This window comes from Lepeophtheirus salmonis, chromosome 13 (assembly GCF_016086655.4).
Source record: "Lepeophtheirus salmonis chromosome 13, UVic_Lsal_1.4, whole genome shotgun sequence".
NCBI classification, from domain to species: domain Eukaryota; kingdom Metazoa; phylum Arthropoda; class Copepoda; order Siphonostomatoida; family Caligidae; genus Lepeophtheirus; species Lepeophtheirus salmonis.
The window spans coordinates 26105695-26129606 of NC_052143.2; the positions used below are offsets into that span (position 1 = coordinate 26105695).

Below are 23912 nucleotides of genomic sequence, written 5' to 3' on the forward strand. Positions count from 1 at the left end.
ACTAATAAAAAAATTTCAATTATTTTGGAGGTGCAGTTATTAGGTAACGGTCGTTTGGGTGAGTTGATGTGAGGGTTTCACTGATTTCTTTTTTTCAACATATTCTACTTGTAACCCAACACATTTCTCCCAGCGGAGTTAAATTCGGGATGTGTTACATCACTATGGGAAATGTGAAGAGTTTCAAGGAGACGATGCTGAATAATGTATAAAAAAGTTTAGGATTGTTTCCCAAAAAAACGATCAGATCAACTCACTCAAACAACAATTATGTGAATAGCTTTTATTTACGAGTGCTACCATCTTCATGTTCAGGTCAGAATCTTTTCAACCACCCTCGTATTTTTAGCAATTATAAGCATACTTTGTTTATATTTTTTAGTTGTGCTATGAATTGATCCTAGGAAAAGATGAAGAATACGTAGACCCTTAATTTATTAATTGTAGCTTAGAAAATATGAATACGATGCACCAACTACTTGTAAGGTAGAGACTTAGAAAGAAGTTCGTCAACACAAAATAAATGATTACTTTTATTTTGTTTAATTTATGTATTATCTTCTATTTTTATTGATAAACTATATTGATTAATCCTTTATTAAACCGACACTGATTAGGCCAACAGTCTTTTTCAAAAAAAAAAGCAAATATGGTCACTCTTGTCCAGGTAAGACACTGTTTGTACATGAGAGGGGCTCGTGGTTAGGACAAAATCTTTCAGAGACATGACTAGGTTTTTTCTTTGGGAGAGGTTGACTAGCTCATAATTATTTAGGTTTTAATTAATATTCTTGAGTATTCAAATCGAGGACATTATATTTTGAATATAAAGTCCAGTATCGACAGAATGATTTTTTGGGCCGTTTATATTTATGTGATAAAGAATAAAATTAAATTGATTCAAGAATTATTTTGTGGTGATGCACGTCATATTGCATAATTAAGCTTGCACCATTTATTAAGGAAGATTAATTGACAGAACAATACCTGATTTAGCTTGAGAAAACAGAATGATACAAAGATGGTACGTGCCATATATTGAGTCTAACATCTGTAACATACATTAAACATATATTGATTAATTATTATTATATTTTTTTGATGCATAAATAGTATCTAGGGAGAAAAAGCATAAAATTATGACTCACAAGTTTAGTCAATACAGAGTTATTAATCGATTACGTTTTTAATGTAAAACCATGTACGTTTATTTGATGCAATAGCAATGATTTTTCATAATTATATATTATAGTCAAATGTGACGAATCTGTTAATTTCCACAGTCCCTTTTCTGCGGCAGATGTTTGTTTTATTTAATAAAGCACATATACATGAAATAAAATAAAATGAGATGAATGTCTTTATTAATGGATATGTTTCTGTAACAACCATTTTGCAGTAAGCTTAATTTTGGCTAATAATCTATTCATTGTATTTATGAGTACATATTGCAGCTCTCTTTACCATATTTCTAATATGATTTAGAAAAATGCATTTGGTTTTTTAAATATCACATATAATGTGATATTTACCTACTTCCGAGTCTGATTTCACATTTGAGTACGGACTTTATCTCAAATCATGTTTTTATGAACTTGAGTTCGGAAAATGAAGACTTGAAACAGGTTTGCAAGCCTTTTTTTAGAAGATATACATTTTCTCCGACAGCTTTGTTTGATAACATTTTAAATCGATGGACGTTTTTTCAAAACATAAATATCTGATTTGATTTGGGGAAATAACATTTTTTAAAGGAAAGACGAAGTCTTTTTGTAGTATATTTTAGTAAATTGTGCCCATGTTTCATTGAATTAAGTTTGTTTTATTTTTAAAATGACACAGCCCTAGCTTTGCTATATCTTTATAAATGAATTCGAGGAAAGTCCATCAAAATGACTCGAGCATTTATTAGGAGGGAGAAAATACTCTCATCCCGTAATGACAGGCTCTGCCCTAATAAAACAAAATAAGGGCCCGGTACAGGGTAGATTATATAAAAATAATTCCGAATTTTTTTTTTTCTAAAGGTATTTGATTCAGAAATGTCTTTTCGAAATAAATATAATGGAAATATTAAATTTCTTAAAAAAGAGCATCTAAATATTAATTTTCTTTAAAAAATGTCATTCAAATATTAAGTTTCTTAAGAAAAGGTGCTTGAAAAATATCAAAACATCTATTAAATCCATTTGAAATTTAAAAAGTAAAGAAATAGGCTCCCACATTTATCATTACCCTGCGCTTATTCACAGTAAAACCAGACCTGATCATTGGTTTAGTTGGAGCTCACCAATTCATCTCTACTTCTTTGGAATATTGCAGGGGCTGCAGGGGGTGTTATGGAGAGGTTGTAGCTCTACCCAAATTGAATTTTAATAGTAAAAATTTAACATTTGAAATTTAGAAAAAAAAAATGATAATATTTGAAAAAAAAGAAGAAATGATAATATTTGAAATTAAAAAAAAAAAGAAATTAAATTTTTTTTTCCAAAAAGATATTATTTGAAATATTTTAATTTTTTGTGAATCCCTTTAGATTTTTGAATTTTTTTTCAAAAAAAAATTTTTTTTTTTGTAAATAGTTGTGTACTTCTGAAATTTTTTTTACAAAACTTTTATTTTTTGTTAATAGTTGTGGACTTTTGAATTTTTTTCCCAAATAATTTATTATTCTTTTTTTTCCAAAAAAAATAAATTTTTACCGTAAAGCTGTGGAGTTTTGAATTTTTTTTCAAAACAATAATTATTTTAGATAGCTGTAAATTTAAAAAAAAAAATTCCAAAAATAGATGTTTGAAATATAATTATAAAACTTATTTTTTAAATTTTTTTGTAAAAGTTTGTAATTTTTATCAAAAATATTTTAATTTTTCGATTATTTTACAGAAAATTCCAATTTTTTGATTTTATTACAATTTTTTTTTTTTATGAATTGCTGTGGATTTAAAAAAAAATTCCCAAAAATATGAAATTTAATTTTTTTAAATTTTTCCAAACAATTTGAAATTTAATTTTTGAAATTTGATTACGAAAAATTGTACAAAAATGAAGCCCCCCCCCATAAAAGTATAATTCTGCGGACTCCCCTGTATTATATAAACCTTTTCTATGGAGTTACAAAATAGGTATGAGAATTGTCAACCAAGCTGTGTGATGAAGGGAGTTGGGTGTCGTTCAACTTCAATGCATCAAACCGTGAGAAAATGTGTTCATTGAAGAAAAAAGACAACAAAACACAACTCCAACAACGCAACTACTTATACATGTACGACGTACGTCCATGTATATAAGCCAAGGTTCCTCTTTATATAATATTATGTACTATTTAGTCCATGAAGGAGTATGTATGTATATTATTTTAACATAAAAGGAAATTACAAGTAATGATTTTCTATTTTTAGTTTTGTACGGAATTATTTTTAAGATACTAGGTATATATTATGTTAGTCGTAAAAAAACACACACAGATAGATAGATAGCTGAAAGATATGAGTTTGTCTTCGTCTTCCACCCTTTTTTTATTTATTAAGTAGAAAAAAACTTAATTCCTATTGTGTATTTATTTTGTAAATGTCATTCTACTAATTAATTTCTATTCAAATACATATATTATGTACTATAGTACATTCAAAGCACACGGTTTAAATTAAAGAAAACATAAAACAACGATAAAATGAGAATATATATTGTACATACAATATGTGTGGATGTACGTATGTTATTCTGGGGAATAATTGGAAATTTCTTCTTCTTGAATAAATTTTGTGGTTACATTTAAATTAAATGAAAGAAAAAGTGACGTTTTACATAGGATCATGAAGTATACAGTCATTTCTTGACATACGAATTGAATTCTTTCCTTCATTGAGTTGCTAAGTTAAAGCAATTTATCCAATAGAAATAATTTTCTAAGGTTTTTGATTTTTTTTTTGGTTTGAAATTGTGAAACTTTTTTATGTATTCAATGTGACTGACTAACTGTTCTTGCTGATCATTATAAAAAATAAATAATTTTTTTGATATTATGAAACCTCTAAAATTAGATTTGTATTTTTTAACTATTTTTTTCAAAATTTCAATAAAAAGTCAATAGTTCAACCCCAAAGGACATTTTATCAGGGTGTCCTTTTTCAATAAAATCGGAAACATCCTGCAATTTGGCTAAAACTTTTTTAATCTCCCTGTATTTCACAATTTCCTCTAGTTGAACATCTTCCACTTCCCAAACGAGCTGTTGCAACTGTTTCAGCCGCTTAACTCTTCAATCGATAGCTTCTCCGGATGTCTTGTTCCGTTACTAACTCCTGGCCAGCTCTTATTTCAATAATAAATCGTATTCAGTTCAAATGTTTACTAAGAATATACCAAGTATAGTAGGACACTTGTATTTAAAGATATTACTGTATAGAATTAATTTCCTCTTGGATAAAAATTTGATGAATTAAAATAGTCGGATTGGGATGGATTCATTTTATGGCCGTATATTAACAACTTCTAACACAAAAATTCCTAACATAATGAGAAATCTACATAATAATATTAAAAGATATGATAATAAAAAAATAGTTTTATGTTATAATCTTTATCTCTTAAAAATATGTACGTACACTCATTAGAATCATTTTAATGTAGGAGGAAGTTAAAAAAAACCAACATTTTTCAAAGGTGATGGAAATCAAGAATTTGATCTATAATACATATTATATTGCATAGTAGTAAATACAATCAAATGGAATCTTCCGCAGGCATTTTAGACAAATCCATGTATTTGTTTGTATTCATATATGTACATATGTATATTATGTAGTAGATATACCCTCTAGCACATCAAATGTACATGTCTATTGTATATGTATACCTATATATTAAAAAGTATGCAGTTTTATATATAGAAATGATCAAATTACTTTATAAGTTTAGAATCAATTTGGTGTGTGGGGAAGGTGTTTCTACGCCATCCCCTCTAACTAATAAGTAAACTCCCTCATTGTGCGTACATACCTACATAGGTATAAATGTATGTTGATTGAGTCCAATACATATTATTTATGTACATTGTAGATCATTATTTTGAGATTTGCAATCAAATATTAGATACATCATATATCAACATGTAAAATATCGATACTAATAATTTCTAAGCGTAAGAAAAAGTAATTTGAGATACCCTTTAGACTGTAAATATTGAACGAAGTTGTTCAACAACCTCCTCTTTTGTATATTTTATATGTTTACTGTACAAGTTGCAACTTGTATAAGTCGATTGTTAAATCCGGATATAATAAAAATATGCATATCTCAGATACTGATTTTTTTAATGCATAAAATACTTCCCATTCAAGAAAAATGAAGTAAAAATCCATAAATTCATAGGAATTCGTGAGAATGAAGATTTCCACTGAGGGTTTTTCCTTTTTATAGATACAAATCGTAAGCTGGCGCCTACTTTTTTGTTCTTCAAATTTATTTTTACAATCATTTCACATTGCTTTTCAATTCATAAATATAATGAGTACACCCAAAAAACACTTACGCTTACAATAATCGATGATATGTCAAAAACAGGATCCAATCAAACACTAGTTGCCTCAAAATAGGGAGTTTTAAAAGTACTTTTTTAAACAAGTATCCAGAAAATGTGATTTTTTGGATACTTAGGAGATTTTAAAAACCCAGATATAGTCAACTTTTCATCTAAAAATATGTGTTTTCTTTAATACAGATTTGACTGAAACATCTAATAAAATCAACATCATTGTATTTGTATACAATGATCATAATTCTTAGTTCACAAATTCGTAAGTTATAAACGACAAAGAGATATTGTCTACCCTGTACCGGTCTTATTTAATTACATAAATAACATCTAAGTACTTATCATTATTTGCCATAATTCAATTTTTTTTAAATTACTCAAAAAAGATTTTAATAAACAGATAAATGAGTTTTTTATTTGACAAAAAAAAATTATATTATTCCTTGTAATTTTTAGTTAGTTTATTTTGAAGTATACTTAATTCAATTGCCGCTTCCAGTTGAAATCTATTTATTTATACATTATTAATAGTAACAATATGACATATTTTCATTTTTTAGGCATTCATTCAAATTGTACTATGTCACTTGTTTGTAGAATTTTAAAAAAATGGCTGTTATTTAACTATACAATGAATAAGTTTTCAAAAAAAAAAAAAGAAAAACCTGTTAAAGAACTAACTTCACATCATGAAAGGAAATTTGGAAGAAAAAAATCATTCTTTTTTGTTAAAACTCCGTGTTAAATTTTTTTGTCTCTTGCAAGATTAATCGTTCCTTTTCTCCTTTTATATTCATACGCATAATAGCATTTAATATTTATATACTTATTTGAAATATTTAATAAAAAGAGACTTGCATAATCAATACTTTATCATCCTCAAAGAAAGAATGATTTAAGTATTTACCTATGTATCTAATAAGTCTTCTTATTTAAAGAACGGACGGACCCACTTTTTCTCAGATCTGGGAAGGTTCGTATCTTTAGACGTATATACTCGAGTAAATTTTGGGTACCCAAACTGTTAGACTTGGATCCAAAACCGAAATTAAACAGATACTTATCTCGAATTTTATAAGCATTTTACACAAATTTCGGACCTAAAAAAAAGGATTAGATTAACAAGGGGGTGTCTGCAATACCCCCCCCCCCACACACCCCCATTAAGTCATTTTTGTTTTTTACTAGAAAATTGAATTATTTAAATTTCAAAAAAAATAGTATTTTATTAACTATCAATTTTATTTGTTGTGAATGCCTGTAGTTTTTTTTTCAAAAATTTTATTTTTGAAAAACTACTTTTTGAATTTGTTTTGTGAACAGCTGTGGATTTTTGAATTTTTTCCAAAAAATTTAATATTTGAAATTCAACGTTTAAACTTTTTTGGTTTTTTTATTTTCAAGAAAATCTCCCCCACCCCACCCCCAGAAACAAAATATAATCTTGCAAGCGCAACTGATTAAAGTTACATTTTCACTGACTATGGATGCCGAAATAATAAATGATCAGATGTAATTACTATAAGAACATAATTATTATTCATTATTAATATTATTATTGATATAATAGCATTGAACTCATCATTTCCTTTATTATATATCGTAACCTCTCATCCGAAAAGAAACTGAAAAAGCCAAAAATCAGTAAGTAGTTGGCCAATTACTCAACCTATAAAATTATTATCCAATAATAGTTGATAATTGTTCACCGCTTAATAAGAAATTAATCGCATCTAATCAATCAATGTTAAGTACACTGATTAGAAGAAAAGAAGAAGAAACTTCACCTGCGGATAACTTAATATAGTGTACAGGTTTCGGAAGCAAAACGTGGACTGAATGACTGATTTTAGAAAAATGTCAATAACTTTATTTTTTGACAAATAATTTTAAATTTTTTTAACAAAACTTTGAGACACGACCTTTGTGAGCATGTTCATTCAATATGACCGCCCTCAGCAGCAATCACAGCCTCCACACGGCGGCAGAAAGCCTTGCAGGAGTTGATGATGAACTTTTCCGACAAGTTGTTCCACTCCTTCACAATGGCAGCCTTCAGGGAGTACACATTGGGGGAGATGTCCGATTAGTCTCCTTCTCCAAAGTGCCCCATCGAGTTCAAATCCGGCAAAGATGATTGTCCCTCGTCCACGTCAAACTCGTTAGAGAGGCGATTCATGGATTTTGTGGAGTCCTCTTTGATCTTCAGGTCCCCCAGAAACTCAGAATTCCTTTTCAAGGTTGTGTCTTACACTTCCTGCTTTCCTTGGGATGTATTTTCCATCCTTTTTCATATTGGCCACCTTGAAAATGAGGCTCCTTGAGCACTTCATAATGTCCATTATCTCTGCCACCTCAATATGGGTATCCAGAAGGTCTGAGATCCTCTCCATTTTTGCTTCTTGCTCACTCATGATGAAAGATTTGAGAAATGTTTATTGTTGCTTACTTAAGTAGAAAGCAAAGGAGATTCGGAATATGGAGTAAAAATCACAAAATATCTATATTTTAATTATATAATTAGCATTTATTAACAGTCCACGTTTTCCTTCAGAACCCTGTAAATACATTCTTGTGGTTGTGAGTATGACGTTACCTCGTCAAGACAAAAATATAATGAGTATTTTGTTGGCAACAGTTGATTTTTTATTATTTTTTTCTACTAATTAGTGTCCTCAACGGTGATTGGCTGGATTATAATTAGCTCCTTTTATACTGTGCACAATCCTTAAGCATAAATGAACAACAGTGCCATCCAAGAAACCACTCATATATTTTTATGATTCGTAAATTTTGGGTTTTCTCAAAGCCAGTTCAGGTGACGGATCGTTTGGATAATACTAGTTTATTTAAAGCGTACCCAGATACTTCAGATCCTAGTTCAAGGCCCGTCCTATCATTATTCTCATTTCCCGGGATATCAATTTCCAAATTCCGGGAAATTTTGGAATGAGATAGAGCATGATTATCAGTACTGATAAACTAAAGTAATGTATGTATTCTATATTTACATTCAGAAATTTTAATCTACCTCTAAAACTCCGTAATTAATCCATTTTTCCTACCTTAAATGTTGAAGCTATAATGAAATATTCATTTCTTGGTTTGCTGAAGGTCCTTTTTTGGCCATTATTTTTTGAAATAGTAAATAAAAAAATGAGGGAAAATTAGTGTTACATTTTAAGAAGTAACATAAATTTTAAATTAATCGTGAAACATTCAAAATTAAATTATTTTTCCAATAATTACATTTGTATTTTCAAGGCACACTTCGTTAAAAACTTATTTTGCTGGTCAATGTTCCATAATAAGTATTCCATTTTTCATTTTTATGTATAATAGAAAATAATTCAATGCAATATTTCCTAGGAATTTGGCGTAGCTGTGACCCCTCCAGAAATTACGGGAGATAAATCCTTGTATCTAATAGCACATGTATACAAAAAGGTGTAATGAGCAAATCAGAGCAATATCTGCATACCTAGATAAAACCAAAGAAAGGCTTCGCATGCTTTGTATATGTACATAAAATATGCCAAGTTGTCAAGGATGATAGTTTCTACTCCTCTTCTCTATCCAAACAGTAAGCACTCCTCTATAAATTAAGCGTATAAAAATACATGAATCAATATAATTAAAGCAAGAAGCCAAGTTTCTGAAGCCATATTCTCTTTATATCAAAAGAAGTACGTATTATGTAGTTGGGACTAATAAATAAAAGTTTTGACAAAAATTTAAATTATATTTTCCTATATTAATATGTATGTAAATAAAGAAACAAGACAAGGACAATCCTGATTGATACGTCGTCTATGAATGTGTATTTTGTAGCTACATACATATCTACATAATATGTATGTAGATCTCTGTTCCTAAGCTTTCTTCTTTCGTCGCGACTTACTGTAATATGTAGGTATATGTTTGTCAATCAAAAATGATGGAAATTATATTCTTTCTCTAATATTAATTTGAAGATGAAGCATCAACAACGATAATATTGTAGCAAGGGTTAATAGAGATCCTTGATCTTTCAATCTACATTTAAGAAGATTAAAATAAAACTCCATCTTATATATAATGGGTTTGATATGCTCCAACCATTTTAATCTGTCTTCTTTTGTATCTAGAAAATTTAATGATTCTATATTTGGTTATTCATTTGCTATTTAATATATTTATAGAAATTGTTTGTATTTTTATGAATTCTCAATTTAAAAGTACTCATTGATTTAGGGGCATCCTGGTTCGATGATATTGGCTTATATCTATAAAATTACGATATAATTTGTTGCTCATTATCTATTCATCTGGTAAATTTGGTCTGATTTGATTTCCATAGAGGCGTCCTTTCGCCTCTACTGCTTTTTTTTTTTTTTTTTGTAAAATAACATTTTCTTTATTTCTTTCTCCATTTGCAGCCTCCTAAAATATGACTCTCCTTGAAATATTTAGTGCAGAGAGGGTCCAGGACTCCTGCAAAACCACCAATGATTTAAATGTCTCTTTTTAAATGCACAGCTTAGAATTTGAATCTTTAAAATCAGGGATCTGCCAAGATATATTTTTTTCTGAAAAGGCACAATTGACAGTTTTATATTGAAGAATGTTTATTATTTTAGCTCAGTACATCTTCCAAATCTTAAGGGGATTGAGTATCATATATTTATGACATTTTAGGACAAACCCATGTCTTGTCTGCAGTACCTCCACCTGAAATGGATACTGGCCGTAGAACTAATGGCAACAATATTGGTATCATATCAGAAGATGGTGTATCCAACTTTTTGGACAATGAAAGAGGCTTTATGTGCAATATATATATAATAGGTAGGATCAGTGGCGTCACTACCCCCTTTTTTTAAATCCCCCAATTATTTTTTTCATACCTGGTACATATATATTTATAAGTTTATTTTTAGTGTAATCAAATATCTATTCCAAAATCATCCATCATGACATTTAGCAAGTAGATGTATACAGTGACATAGCATGTTTCTATGATATCTTTTTAACCTCCTGGGGCATTAAGGGTCTGTTTTTGACCGAAACCAAACCTCTTTTGTCTCTTTTCTTCTACCTTCATTCTTTGTTTTTATTCCTATTTATGAAAAAAAAAAAATTACGCTAAAATAGGGGTTAATTTTTTTCGAAAAAGTTTATTATTTAATTTTTTTTTGTGAATAGCTATGAATTTTAGAAAAATATTTCAAAAATATCTTTTGCCAAAAAAAAAATATCTATATGTATATAATCCTGGGGACAATCCTCCCTCTACCAGTATATATATATATATATAGTAAACATAGGGTGTTTATAATTTTTGGGGTATGCCAATATATTTCTTTTACCTTCAGACAAACTGAGAAGATCCATTCTCAGACTTGATTACAAATCGTTGTTCACTACTTCAAAATACTAGTACTAAAGGACATGCTATGAACGTACATCCATCATATTTTCCCCCATACCCTCCAGAGATCCCTTTATCTTATTTGTATTATTACATACTCTATATAATTTATTTAATGAATAATTCTTCATTTGAAATTAAACAAGTCCCTTATGGGGGAGAGGGGGGGGACAAGGATTGACAGTCGACTGTTGTATATATTTTTTGTATACTCATATCGAACTTTTGAACAAATTGTAAAAAAAAAGTAAATAAGAATCGCTATGATGTCATCATCCCACATTGGGTAATTTATTTAACCCAGCCTATATTGAAGATATATGTGTCTTTTTTCATATAGTTCGCAAGGAAATTTCTCTTATTGACCAGAAATATCCCAAAAAAACCATTCAAGGCAAGATTCGGTAGTCCCAGATATTTTATAGTGGTAGTTTTATCTAGTTAATAAGGTCTTCAGTTATACACTGTTTCATACCTACAATATAATTACAAACTTTAACCACATTGCTGATGTGACTCATAAGGCTGTCCTACTTTTACTGTTGGTGACCTTAGGAAGCGAGAGAGCAAGCAATCTGTTTTTTTGCTCAATTATAATGGGACAATAAAGCTTATCGAGTTATTGCAAGATTAAGAGATCAAGCTGGTAAGATAAAGGCCCCATTGAAGTCTTAAGCATCTAAATACATAGAATAACATGTCAAGTTCTGTCTCCAAAGTCTAAGTACTGAGTTGTACGTAACACTGTCGCATCAGAAACACGAAGATGACTCACCAACTTCACCACAAGTTCCTGTGCCAATCAAAAACAAGAAACGATACAAAAAAGTATAAATATACCCAAAATTAACAAAATATTAAAATTTGGATTTGCACATATGAGCAAGATCAAGCAGAATGAGGCAGTTTCTTTGGTATTAGAAAAACAGTAAGAATCCATAATTACCTCAAATCAAACCAAAATGTATGCAATTTTATGCCATAGTAACTATTTGTACCATTTTAATCCTTAAAAATGCACTTTTATAGAAAAACTATGCAGGCAATTTAAATGTCGTTTTCTTTGTTCTAAAGGAAATTAATCAGAGTTTTTAAATAATCAAAGAAATGCCACAACTTTTTCAACAATGGTTCTATAATATAAAAATAAAATTCTGAATTAATGTAAAAAATATGAAAATTCCTGAGCACTTGAGAAAATCTTTCATAAAATTAGTTATAATCACTATTTTTAATTGCAGTTTTATTAATCTGATGCACAGGTCATTTCTCTATAAAATATTTTAAAAGTTTTAAGCCAAATCTATGATTCCCCTTGAATCTTTGCAACATTTATTACATACCAAAGCAACTTACAAAAGAGTAAGTCTTGAAATATATTTTATGATAATTATAATGTATGTATATACAATGTACATACATATGAGACTTGATATCCCTAAGGTAAATATACAGTATATGTACATATATTATCTATAGGATATGAAGGACTGAAGAAAATACCTACAAGTATATAAATAAAGCTGCATTTTGCAATATGCATATGCCTGCGAATTCCATGATCAAACATGACTTTGATAACTTTGTTGAAAAAAGCAAAAAAACAAAGCTCAATATATAAATGTACGTTTATGAAACCAAAATCTAAAGAAACTTTTAATTAACAAATTATATATGTATATATTGTTTTACTTTTCACATCTCCCCTTCACTTTAATCACCGACCATCATGTAAGCACTACTGTCTGTGTACGACTATATATTTATATTAATTAATTTGTTTGTATGTTTTTATCATCAAACAATCTCAATGTCAAATCTTTCTTCATGGTAGTTCAACCAAATAATGACGATGATAATACATATAAACAGAATAAATACTTGCATCATGAATCCTTGAAGATCCTCTGGCCTTTTCAAGAATCTTTTAAAGTAGGGATGTACCGATATATTTTCAGCCGATTCCGATACTGTCTTTATTCCTTATTATGTATAAAGGAATTTCATTAACAAATAAGAAAAATTGTTTACTTTTTTTTTAATGTTTGACTTTTTATTAATTTCAGATAGGGAAATATAAATAAATTAATATTTATCAATTATAATTAGTTGTTAATCAAATTGGCTTAAAAAATTTAATTATTCTCCGTGCTCAGGAGTCAATTAATTTATAGTTGGATCACATTTGGAAGTTTGCCTTTGTTAGATATTTAAAGTCAGCCTCCTTGTCCCTCGCCCTATTATTTAATTTCAAATGCCTCACTGAAAAAGAAAAAAAAATACTTGTGACACTAACTAAAGGCTATTTTCTATTATTTTACTGGTTCGTCCTACATGAGACCAAATGGTCTTGAACTATCCCTAGTTTCTAATTGATTTTTTTGGTATTTGTAACCGTAATTTGGTCTACAAAATTATCTCAAATAAGTCACATTATCTATATAAATAATTATACATACGTATCAGTGGAATCAGCAGTATTGAGCCGATTCTGATACTTTAAAAAAGGCAAATTCAGGGCGATATCGATTCCGATGCATCCGCACACCCCTAATTTAAAAGGAATTACAACTTATACTTTAAAGACTACCATAGACTACTGTTGGAATTATGTTTCTCAGGAGAGTTTCTAAATTTTCCTTAGCAGATAAGAAATAAAATATTCAAAGAGTAATTTTATAACTTCTTTCTTTGTTTTTTATTATTGGAATTTGAGTAGAAACTCCTGGAGAATTTTTAGGTATTCATTTTCATACTTTTTTAGTAATGAGTGTTCTATCTATAAAAATATAGATAGTATATATACCTACTTACATCCCAATATTGGAAAGGCATAAACGTACTAGGTCTTTACCCTTATAAATAGAATTATCTTGGAACAAAAAAAGTGTCTTATTCTTTTGAATTCGTTTTCTTAATATACTTTTTACACCCATGTTCCAAAAAAAAAAGGATATAGTTTTCAAGAATGACAACCTTTTCACCGGAGCTATTTCATGAGGTAAGATTTGTATTTTTTTTTTCCAAAATTGCAACATGACTGTAAAATAATTGGATTATTCGATATGCCCACCCTCAGCCTCCAACTTCATTCTGAAGCCTTGGCACACCTTGATGATATAGTCTTTTGGCATTGCGTTCCAGTAGCAGAATTGTTTGGTGTTAAATATTCACTTGCCATACTCTCTGGGATGTCAGTAGGTTTTTGTTATTGTTGTATCGATCCGTACAGGAGTTCGAAATCCGATCTATCCTAAAATGCTTTTCATCAGAAAGCAAAATTTTTGCTGTTCCAGCCTTGAGCTTGTTGAGGAGTATTCTTGTTCCCTTGAGCCTTTTTGCTTTTTTGAGTCATGGATGAGGTGCTTCTTTCTTCTGGTCCTTGACTTCATCCCCTTGTCCTCATGAACTATGGACTGTACTAGAGGTCAAGGAAATGCCCTTTTCCATCCCACAAATAGTCCTGATTGGGTTTATCTTGATTCGAGCTTTGACAGGTAAAACTGTCCAAACTGATCCTTTCTTCCTTTGGATTATCCCACGCTCCTCAAATCGTTTTTTGATGGCATAGATTGCCTTTCAGCTCATCCCCACAGCCTTTGTTTGTTTTACATCCATGTCGTCCAGAATAATTTTTTTAAAGAGAAAAGTAAACAGATATGATTTTTTCTGCGTTATAAATCACTCAACTTTGTTAAAACAGTCGTCAATTAATCAGGTTTTTTTATTCAAAGCCTATAAGTGTTACCTTCTTCTTCTTTTTTTTTTTTTTTGAACATAGGGTATGTAGTTATTTGTATTAGACTTGTATTGATCCTTAATACAGGACTTAAAATTGATCCCTCACTCGCGTTATCAGACTTTGGAAAACCCCCTTAAGATGACATAATTTTCATAAATTGAAAATTAAAGCAGTATTAAAAATTTGGAAGCAAGGCATCCCTAGTAAGTACTAAAAATACCTTATATTAGTTTTTACCCATATATATTTCACTATCAGGCTTTATCTTGGCTACGAATGTTTAAGACAAAAAAATGTTTTTTTTTTTCTGTTGCTTTAATTTAATGACCCCCTGTTTTCATCTCTGTGTATTTTTCTTCCTAACGACTGTCCCTTTGTAGAAACTCTGTTAATGAATATTTCATGATTGCAATTAATTCATGATGCTTTTGTTGTCCACATAAATAAGCATTTGTACTACAAACTTCATATTATGCAAAAATGCAGTAGCAACGCAGTTCTAATCTAATCCTAAATGATGGATTTTCAAAAGACCCTGACATTCTAAAATATCAAAATAATTGTTTATTCTCCTCCTGTGTATTGTGTAACTTTGTCCATAGTTTTGATAATTTCATCTTATAACAAAATAAAATAAGAAATCAGCGTGTATGACTTTTTTTGTAATAACTCAACCATGGAATATTGTTTTGTTTTTTAATATCCTAATAATTTAAAAAAATAAGCCTCATAATCATAGGCTCCCTTATTGCACATTCCTTCACTACTTATGACCCTCATTTCCTCTACATAATGCATCCGTATTATTCCATTCAGGCCAATACTTTATACAACTCTTACTTCAGAGCGTTTCCTTAATTAAAAAGAAGAGAAAAACACGAAATAATGATTTATGTTATCAATAATTGCATCAAATTTTACTCTCAATGAAAAGAAAAATCTTTTGAAAAGTCGTGAATTGATCAGTTTTTTCTTTCTTTCTTTTATACATAGACAACAATACACTTAACCTCTTCCCCTCTCTTCACTTAATGAAGTCAATTTGACTTCTTGAACTCATTTTGATGAAAATCTAAACAACTCTCCCCCCTTCTTTACTTTAACTAATAAATTATCATATATATATTCAGTCTACATGGAATTTGATAATTTGATAGGTTGCGTGTGTTGTATAATAAATGAAATATTTTTTTTTTTCTGTTAAAATGTTAAGCTTTACTTATTATGTATATAAAACATATATATATTATTTTGCAAATGAGACTATTAGTAATTTGATTAATGATTTATTCGTTTTGATTATATTGTAGTAGGGGATTGGTTTCTTTACCCCCATACACACGCACTAATTCTCTTATGATGTATATAATGTAATTATTGGTAATTTGAAGCTTCACAAGTTATTAATTTATCGGACTACCCCACTTAAGTATTTTAAAAGTAAATTGTGCATTGCTAAATGTAATATTTTCTCTACTTTTCTCATTGAACTAAGAGTAACCCAGAGTTTTCAAACAAATAAAAGGTAGGAAATATTCATAAACTTTCACTTAATTTCACTGTTAATTTATGAAAATGAGAAAATTAAATTTTGCCCAACTTTTCGGATACAAAAATATATTTTTAGCACTCTAGGAAAAAAAAAAAATACTTTTTCACTCATAAATGCTTATTTTTTTCATCTATTTTCAAAATAATACGAAGAAAATCGCAAATGTCGTGATTATTAGAGTCTTTTTTATTCTTAAAACAATAGTTATATGACATAAAGTACATTTATAAGGACACAAAAAGGTCACCTTCTTCCCAATTTTTATTTAGCGTGTGTACTAAGGTGACCTGTTAATTCCATTTTCTGTTGTACTTTAATGAATATTTGTAAAGTTTCATTCTTCAAAGGTCATTTTTTTTTAAATGACTTTAAAAAAAGTATTTTCTATTTGTAAAGGGGTTCAGAAGTTTCCATTTATAAATTAAACTATTTAAAGTCATTATAATAATGCAGTTAGTAAAATGGGTAAAAATATACCCCAAAAAGGTGACATATTTAGTTACTTAATATACACTTGAACAATGAATGTCATTTAAATTTTGTTTCGTATCTTTAAATACTCCATACATTTAGCACCTGCAAATATCAATTAAAAAGCTAAAAATAATTTTATCAATGTAAAACATAGATTAAATCATAATTTTATAACAATCTTAGAAATATGAATTTGGGATTTCATCAATATATAATTTGTCATTCTTAGAGTAAAAACATTGAATTTGCTTTTTTCATCAAAAATCTATAAATTATCAGGTTCATTTTTTTGGAGCAAAGTATAACTATGCATCAATGCTCTATGGACTCTTCCTTTTTGTTTGTATTGTTTTGTGTAGATTTGTGGAGTATGATATCATGGTCTACTTTAACTCATTGCCCAATCGTCCACCAAAAATCTAAACGATCTGGGCAATTAAGAAGGGTTCATAGGACAATGAGGCATAGTTCTACAATCAAAAATTTAACTTTTTAATTACTTTATGCGAATTTTGAAATCAAATTAGTACTCATCAGTTTTTGAGGAGGTTGCATGGACTATTTAAAATAATAATTATAATAAAATCATAACTTTGGAGTGACCGTTGTCCATCTACATATGTCCTTACATTGAAAAAAGAAAAATCCCAGAAATCATAAGGAAAAACATTTTTAAAATTTTTGGGGTTTATAATATCCCAGTTAACTAACGTAGGTAAAAATGCTTTATAGTTTACATCAGTTTTTGGATTACAATTTGTTTTTTTTATTTTTTTGTTGTTGTTGTTGGAAGATTGTGCTTATTGTAGTTCTAGAGGATAAGGAGTATTTGGTTGAGTTATTGGTGGTAAAAAAGTGCATTAGTCACTCTTCAAAAAAACTCACTAACTCATGAGACCATTAGGTTTTGTAACAAAATGGGTTGATTGGTCGTCAATTTATGTTTAAGAAGCTAGCTCTGGCTCAGTTTAAGATATCGACCAACATTTATGTCATGTTACTCGTAATCCAAGTTATTAATGTTCATATAACAAGAGTAAATTTTAGAAGTACACTAAACCCTTAGTTTTTAATTTTTTTTCTAATAAAAAAACAAAAAATAATCAATTTTATATACAACATAAATAGTAGACTTTATTTTGCTCTGGTACCAATGATTAAAAATAAAATCTCCTACTTCACATGTTAGTGATATATCAAATATCTAAAAGGATAGTTACGCGGATGTTGAAGTAAATCTAAACATTAAAATTTAAAAAAACCATATACTTCTTAAATACAATTTTTTTTTTTGCTTTCAGTGTTTCATGGTGTAAAAGCTAATTATATACACAATATTTTTCAGCTCCAGATACAAATGTGACGGAAATACATATTTGATACATCCCTATTAATTTGTACAAAAATGATGTTTCTATGTAAATAGCTATGAGTTTGTAAAAAAAAAAAAAGCAGGAAGATCGACCTATTTGTGGTTTAAAAAAAAGTTTATTAATATATATATACCTGACGCTAGTATATACATATATACTAGTGTTACGACTCGTTCCTGACCGATTTTTTTTTTTTTTTTTTTTTTTTGGATTCGTCTTAAGTGAGGGTTTTTTTTACATTCACTTGGATCAATTTTTTTTCCAAAGCTAGTGTAGGGGCGTACGCGGGGGTGATGGAGGGGAGGTATTTGGTTTTTGGAATTTTTTTGAAAAAATAACATTTTTTGAGAAAAATTCCAAAATTATATAGCTTTTCTTAAAAAGTTTCAAAAATCCATAGCTGTTCATAAAAAAAATTTTTTGAAAAAAATTCAAATATTACATTTTTAGAAAAAAAAATCAAATATTAAACTTTTGGAAAAAATAATCAAATATTAAATTTTTAGACCAAAATTTCAAACTTTAAACTTTTTAGAAAAAAAAATTGAAAAATATAACTTTTTGACAAAAAAATTTCAAAATTCTATAGCTATTTGGTAAAAATTAAATTTTTACCCTTAATTAGGCGTAGCAATTTGTATCCTGAGCCAAAAAATTCTAGGAAATAGATCCAAATTTCTTAATTTTTTGACAGGGTGGGCTACATCCCCTCAATCCCATCCCTTGCAGACACCCCTGTAGGGCATGTTGTTTATTTCATATAACACTAGGAAGCAGTACTCCTATTAACCTCAAAATTTTCCAATTTACCCCTTTTCCCCACCACTGATCTATAGAATCGGTCTAAAATGATTTTTGTGAAAGACAAGAGCAGATCAATTTTTTCTTTGAACTTATTTAAAGTACATAATTATTTCAGTTCCCAGGAAAATCATAACGGTCTCTCACTGGTTTAGGACTTTCAGGCTGAAACCCAACACTACTACAGATATACCTATAAATATGCATATATGTATATGTACATAAAATATAATATTAAAAATAATATGATTTATGTAAATAAAAAATAAACTTGTTTACTTCCAACTTGTAAAAACCACATTGTTAAAAAATAATCATTTATTTATATAAAATAATATTTTGTGAAATGAGAAATATATTTTTTAATTCACTTCTTCGTACCTAACAATATGAACGTTGATACGTTTATTTAGGGCAATCCATTGCACAAATTACTAATAATACAGGGGCGTCCGCAGGGGTGGGCTAAAGGGCCTGCTGTGCCCCCTTCCCGCCAATAAAGGATTATTTTTTTTGTCATTCGAGTAAATTATGCAGCTGAGCAAAAAACTTGAATATTTGAATTTTTTTTGAGTAGCCCTAGATTTTTAAAATTTTTTTTTCCAAGAAACCTAATATTTGAAATGTAATTTTAAGAAAGAAATTCCAAAAATTTAATTATTTTAAAAAATTCCAAAAAATTTAATTTTTTAATAAAAATCCAAAAAATTTAATTTAAAAAAAAATTCCAACAAATGTAATCTTTTGTGAAAATCTATTGATTTTTGAAATTTTTTCCCAAAAATTTAATATTTGAAATGTAATTTATAATTTTTTTTTCCAAAAAAAATAATTTTCTTTGAAAGTCTATTGATTTTTGAACTTTTTTTCAAAAAAATTTAATATTTAAGATGTAATTTTTATTTTTTTTACAAAATAATTAATTTTCTTTGTAAACCTATTGATTTTTGATTTTTTTTTTCCAAAATTTTAATTTCTTAAAATTGTTTCCAAAAATTCAATATTTGAAATGTAATTTTCAAAAAAAAAAAATTCTAAAAAATGTAATTTTCTAATCTATTGATTGAAAAAGAAAATAGAAATTTCTATGAACATCTATGGATTATTGAAATTTTTTGTGAAAAGCTGTGAATTTTTGAAATTGAAATAAAAACCAAAAGTTCACCTCAAAAAAATCCAGCGAACGCACCTTTTAATACCTAAATTGCTTGTTAACTCTACCTATAACTACATAAAACATATTTGATTGATCCCCCTAGCATAATTATTATATATTATAATACTATATTTATAAACTTAAGGTAAGTTTTGCAGGTGTTAAATAATCTAACCTCTTGCTACAATTAAATGAAATATAATCTCTCAAAACACTGTGAAGGGTTAAATCCGTCCCTTGTTACATCTACCTCTCTATATATGTGTATAACATGTTAGGTATTATAGATTTATGTTTCCCTCTCATTTTTTTTATATACAGGAAATTTTTCACTGTTTTTTTTTTATTACTAGTTTTTTTTTTTTTATCAAAATGAATGTATATTTTAATAAAAGGGGTGAAACAAGGGTGTTAGTGTTTATCAATGGATCGTTTTGCAAATTTGATATACTCTATGACATCAATCATCCACCTATTTGTACTTGCATACATAAATAAATTAAATTAAATTAAATCCCTAAAAAAATAAGATACGAAAAACACTAGAAATAATGAAATTTTAATTAAAATTCATTAAATATGAATAGAAAATTGTAAGAGAAATAAAATTACATACATATTTTATGTGCCATTGAGACTCCATTTTGTATAATCATTATTGAATTATGTAAATATCTATGTATTTAGAGCAGCACATATTTCAAGTAGAGCCTAATGCCTTTAAGTTTTCTTTAATGCTCTATTCATTTCGTGACAAATGCTACCTACAAGGAGATTAAGCCTCTAAAAAACGGTTATCACGTAAAAATACATACAGGATTCAAAGGGATCCCTCTCCTTATTGATATATCGATTACTGTCACAAATTTTTAGTTCTGTAGTACCTAGTAAACATATAATGTCTAAGGTATTTTCCTGTAAATAAAATGAAACAATGCTGCTCATTATGTATTCAATGGATTTTGCACGATCAATTCGTGACTTGCCAATAAAGAACCTTAACATAGGGCACATCATGGCAGTAGGTATGATAATTATCCAAAAGACAAATAAAAACCTTTAGACTATGGACCTTTAAAGATTTGCATATTTATTCGATAATATATCATTATTACACGAATGAATCGATTTTCCAACCACACGCAAATAATGATTTATCTATTTTTGAACATGTAAGCATCCAGTGGAGATTGATTGATTTATTTCATTTCATTTGGTTCAAAAAAGAGAAAGACTCGTGATCCCTCCTACCTGAAATGTGATGGAATCCCCATGCTCGATATTCCACGAGAGAAACACTTGATTCAAATCCGAATCCAAAGCAGCCCAGTGCTCTCCCTTCCATTCCTCCATGAGGGATCGGTGGTCCGAGACTTGATTTGGTAGATTTACAACTGTAATATTATCCTCATTCTCTGGATTGGAGCTGCCATCGGTGAGATCGGAATAGTCCAAGCCTGTGGATTTGGAGCTCACAAGAGTCAAAATGCACAAAAGGATGGAAACGTAAAATAATTCTTGGTCAAACATTTTGTTTATATGTATATATACATATATTTTTGGACGGACTCATGCACTAAGGTGTTTTATTCTTCTTATTGACACATACCGTCTTTCACGGGGATTCATTCACTCACTGACAAATTATATACATAAATATATAATATAATATGTAAGTCTGTCTGTGTGTACTACACATTTCTATGATTTTTGTTAGGATGGTAAAGTAAGAAAAAAACGCGCTCGAATATTACTTGCGTGCTGTTTTCACGTATGTGTTCTGATGATGATGGGATTCCTTTACTCACTGCATTGTTCCCATGAACCACTTTCACAGAATGCGGTGGTTGTTGTAGCAATAGTTGTGCTGCTCCTCCTGATGCTTCACACAAAGTCACGCAAAAAACAAAAAATTGACGACAACGAGGTTCCCTACTTTTTATTTCCCTATGTATATTTGTACTCCAAGAGAATAAAAGCTGCTTCAATAAAAAAAGTAGAACAAGTGATGAGACTCCCTAATTTCTTATTTTATTATGATAAATCACGTTCCTTTCCATAATAATATTTATTATTCTATTAAATTCAAACGTTTTTATATATCGTAAAGGTAGTATACATACATATACTAGTTAGCTATGATTGTATAATAATATCTCTTGATTTTGTTTGTAGAATCATTCTAATTTGATATTCTTTCAATGCATTAAGTTTTTTCGTTTAAACGAGACATGACTGTATACAGAGGAGATGTGATTCTTTTTGGTGGGTAACTTCAATTTGGCCTGAATACTAGTGATGTGTCGTTCGTGAATGTAACAGCTCTATGACCCGACTCACCCCCATATGATGGATTTTTTCCCTTTTGATTATAAAAAAATTTCGTCAGTATGAAATTTCAAGCGAAGATAGGAGGAAAAACGTTATGGGGAAATTATGCAGCAGAGAAAAAAAATTTGGATTTTTTTCTAAATAAACAAAAAATCTGAGGAGCCGTTTCTATAAAAAGAGCCGTAATTCCCATAACTACTGAAAACTATCATGTACCTAATTCTAAAGATATTTGGTGTTATGTCTATCTCTTAAAGATATTATTTTAGAAAAGACCGTCTTTAGACTTTCTTCCATTTCTGGCTTTTAAAAAATATTAAGAAATAATTGCCCTCAAAATTCCTCAAATTATTCTAAATTTGGACGGGAAGTACCTCTGCCCCCCCCCCCTTTATACCCTTATTCTTGTATATCTACACTGCACAAACACCTGGAAGTAAATCAAAAACCCGACTATTTCAAATTTTGAGGTATCTCAGGTCATTGTTAGCGCCATACAGTCACTTTTAATTTGAATCAAGGATATTTTTTAGTATTTGATTTATTTGAAAAATGTATTTATCACCTTGTTTCTAATCCCTTAAAGAGTCTAAGATATGCGTAATCATTTGGAGTTTCCCTGCTTTTTTTTTTTTTTACATAGGACGAGAAACGTCATCGCTGCCAGATTTAATGCTTAGGGGAGGAACTCTTCTCGTGAGAAGCACACTCGAACAGAGATAAGCAGGCTGACGGGAATGGCTCGTAAGACCATCTATAGTGTTAAGAAGAGGCTAGACCACAACGAGACCATAGAAAAAAAGAATGGTTCCTAAAAAAGACCATCATTAATGCAGATGGCCTTAAGGATGCCATAAAAAAGGGTCCAACCAAGTCTCTTTGCGCCCATGCCATACGAGTTCGTGTTCAAAAATGTAAAAAAAAGTTGGGTAGAAAGTCCCTGATGAGGTCCCTCCTCACAGCCACCATAAAGATAACCCATTTCCGTTTCCGGGGACTCTTCAACAATATAAGGTGTGTAGCACCAGACAGAGTCATCCTCTTCTAAGCCGAGAAGACTTTTGACGTTGATCCCATCTACAATCGCCCGAATGACTGTTATGTCAGCTTCAAGGAAATCAATGTGGACCTTTGAAAAGTGCCACTGCCAAACACCCAGCATCAACCATGGCGCTAGGTATTTTTACCTCCAACGGCATTGTGGTACCCTTGACCTAGTTTCCGGAGTGTTACAGGCTCACTGCAGACATGTAGTTCGACTTTTTCATTTCCAACCTGCTCCCCCGGATCCAGGCAAATTTCCTTGACGGCAATGACGTTTTTCAGCAAGATGGGCCCCCTCCTGAGACCTTCTAAGCTAACAACATCACTTCCTGGGACAAGAAAATGTGGCCATTCATACAGTTTGGATGTGAATCCCCTCGACTTTTATTTCCTGCTGAACATCAAGAGGAGGGCCTATAGCATCCATCACTCTGTCGACGAGAATTGGGATGCCATGGACCCGAACTTCATTTGCAAAACTTGCAACTCTTTT

At 29.6% G+C, this 23912-nt stretch overlaps 1 protein-coding gene across 1 annotated transcript in view; it reads right to left on the reverse strand.

The window, feature by feature from the left end:
- LOC121128112 (DBH-like monooxygenase protein 1) overlaps positions 1-21940 on the reverse strand; it is a 42931-nt gene extending 20991 nt beyond the window's left edge. Inside the window, exon 1 of the mRNA XM_040723681.2 lies at positions 21296-21940. Within this exon, the coding sequence (XP_040579615.1) occupies positions 21296-21574 (279 nt within the window). The 5' untranslated portion in view covers positions 21575-21940. The remainder of the gene's footprint in view (positions 1-21295) is intronic.
- Positions 21941-23912: the final 1972 nt, after the last annotated feature.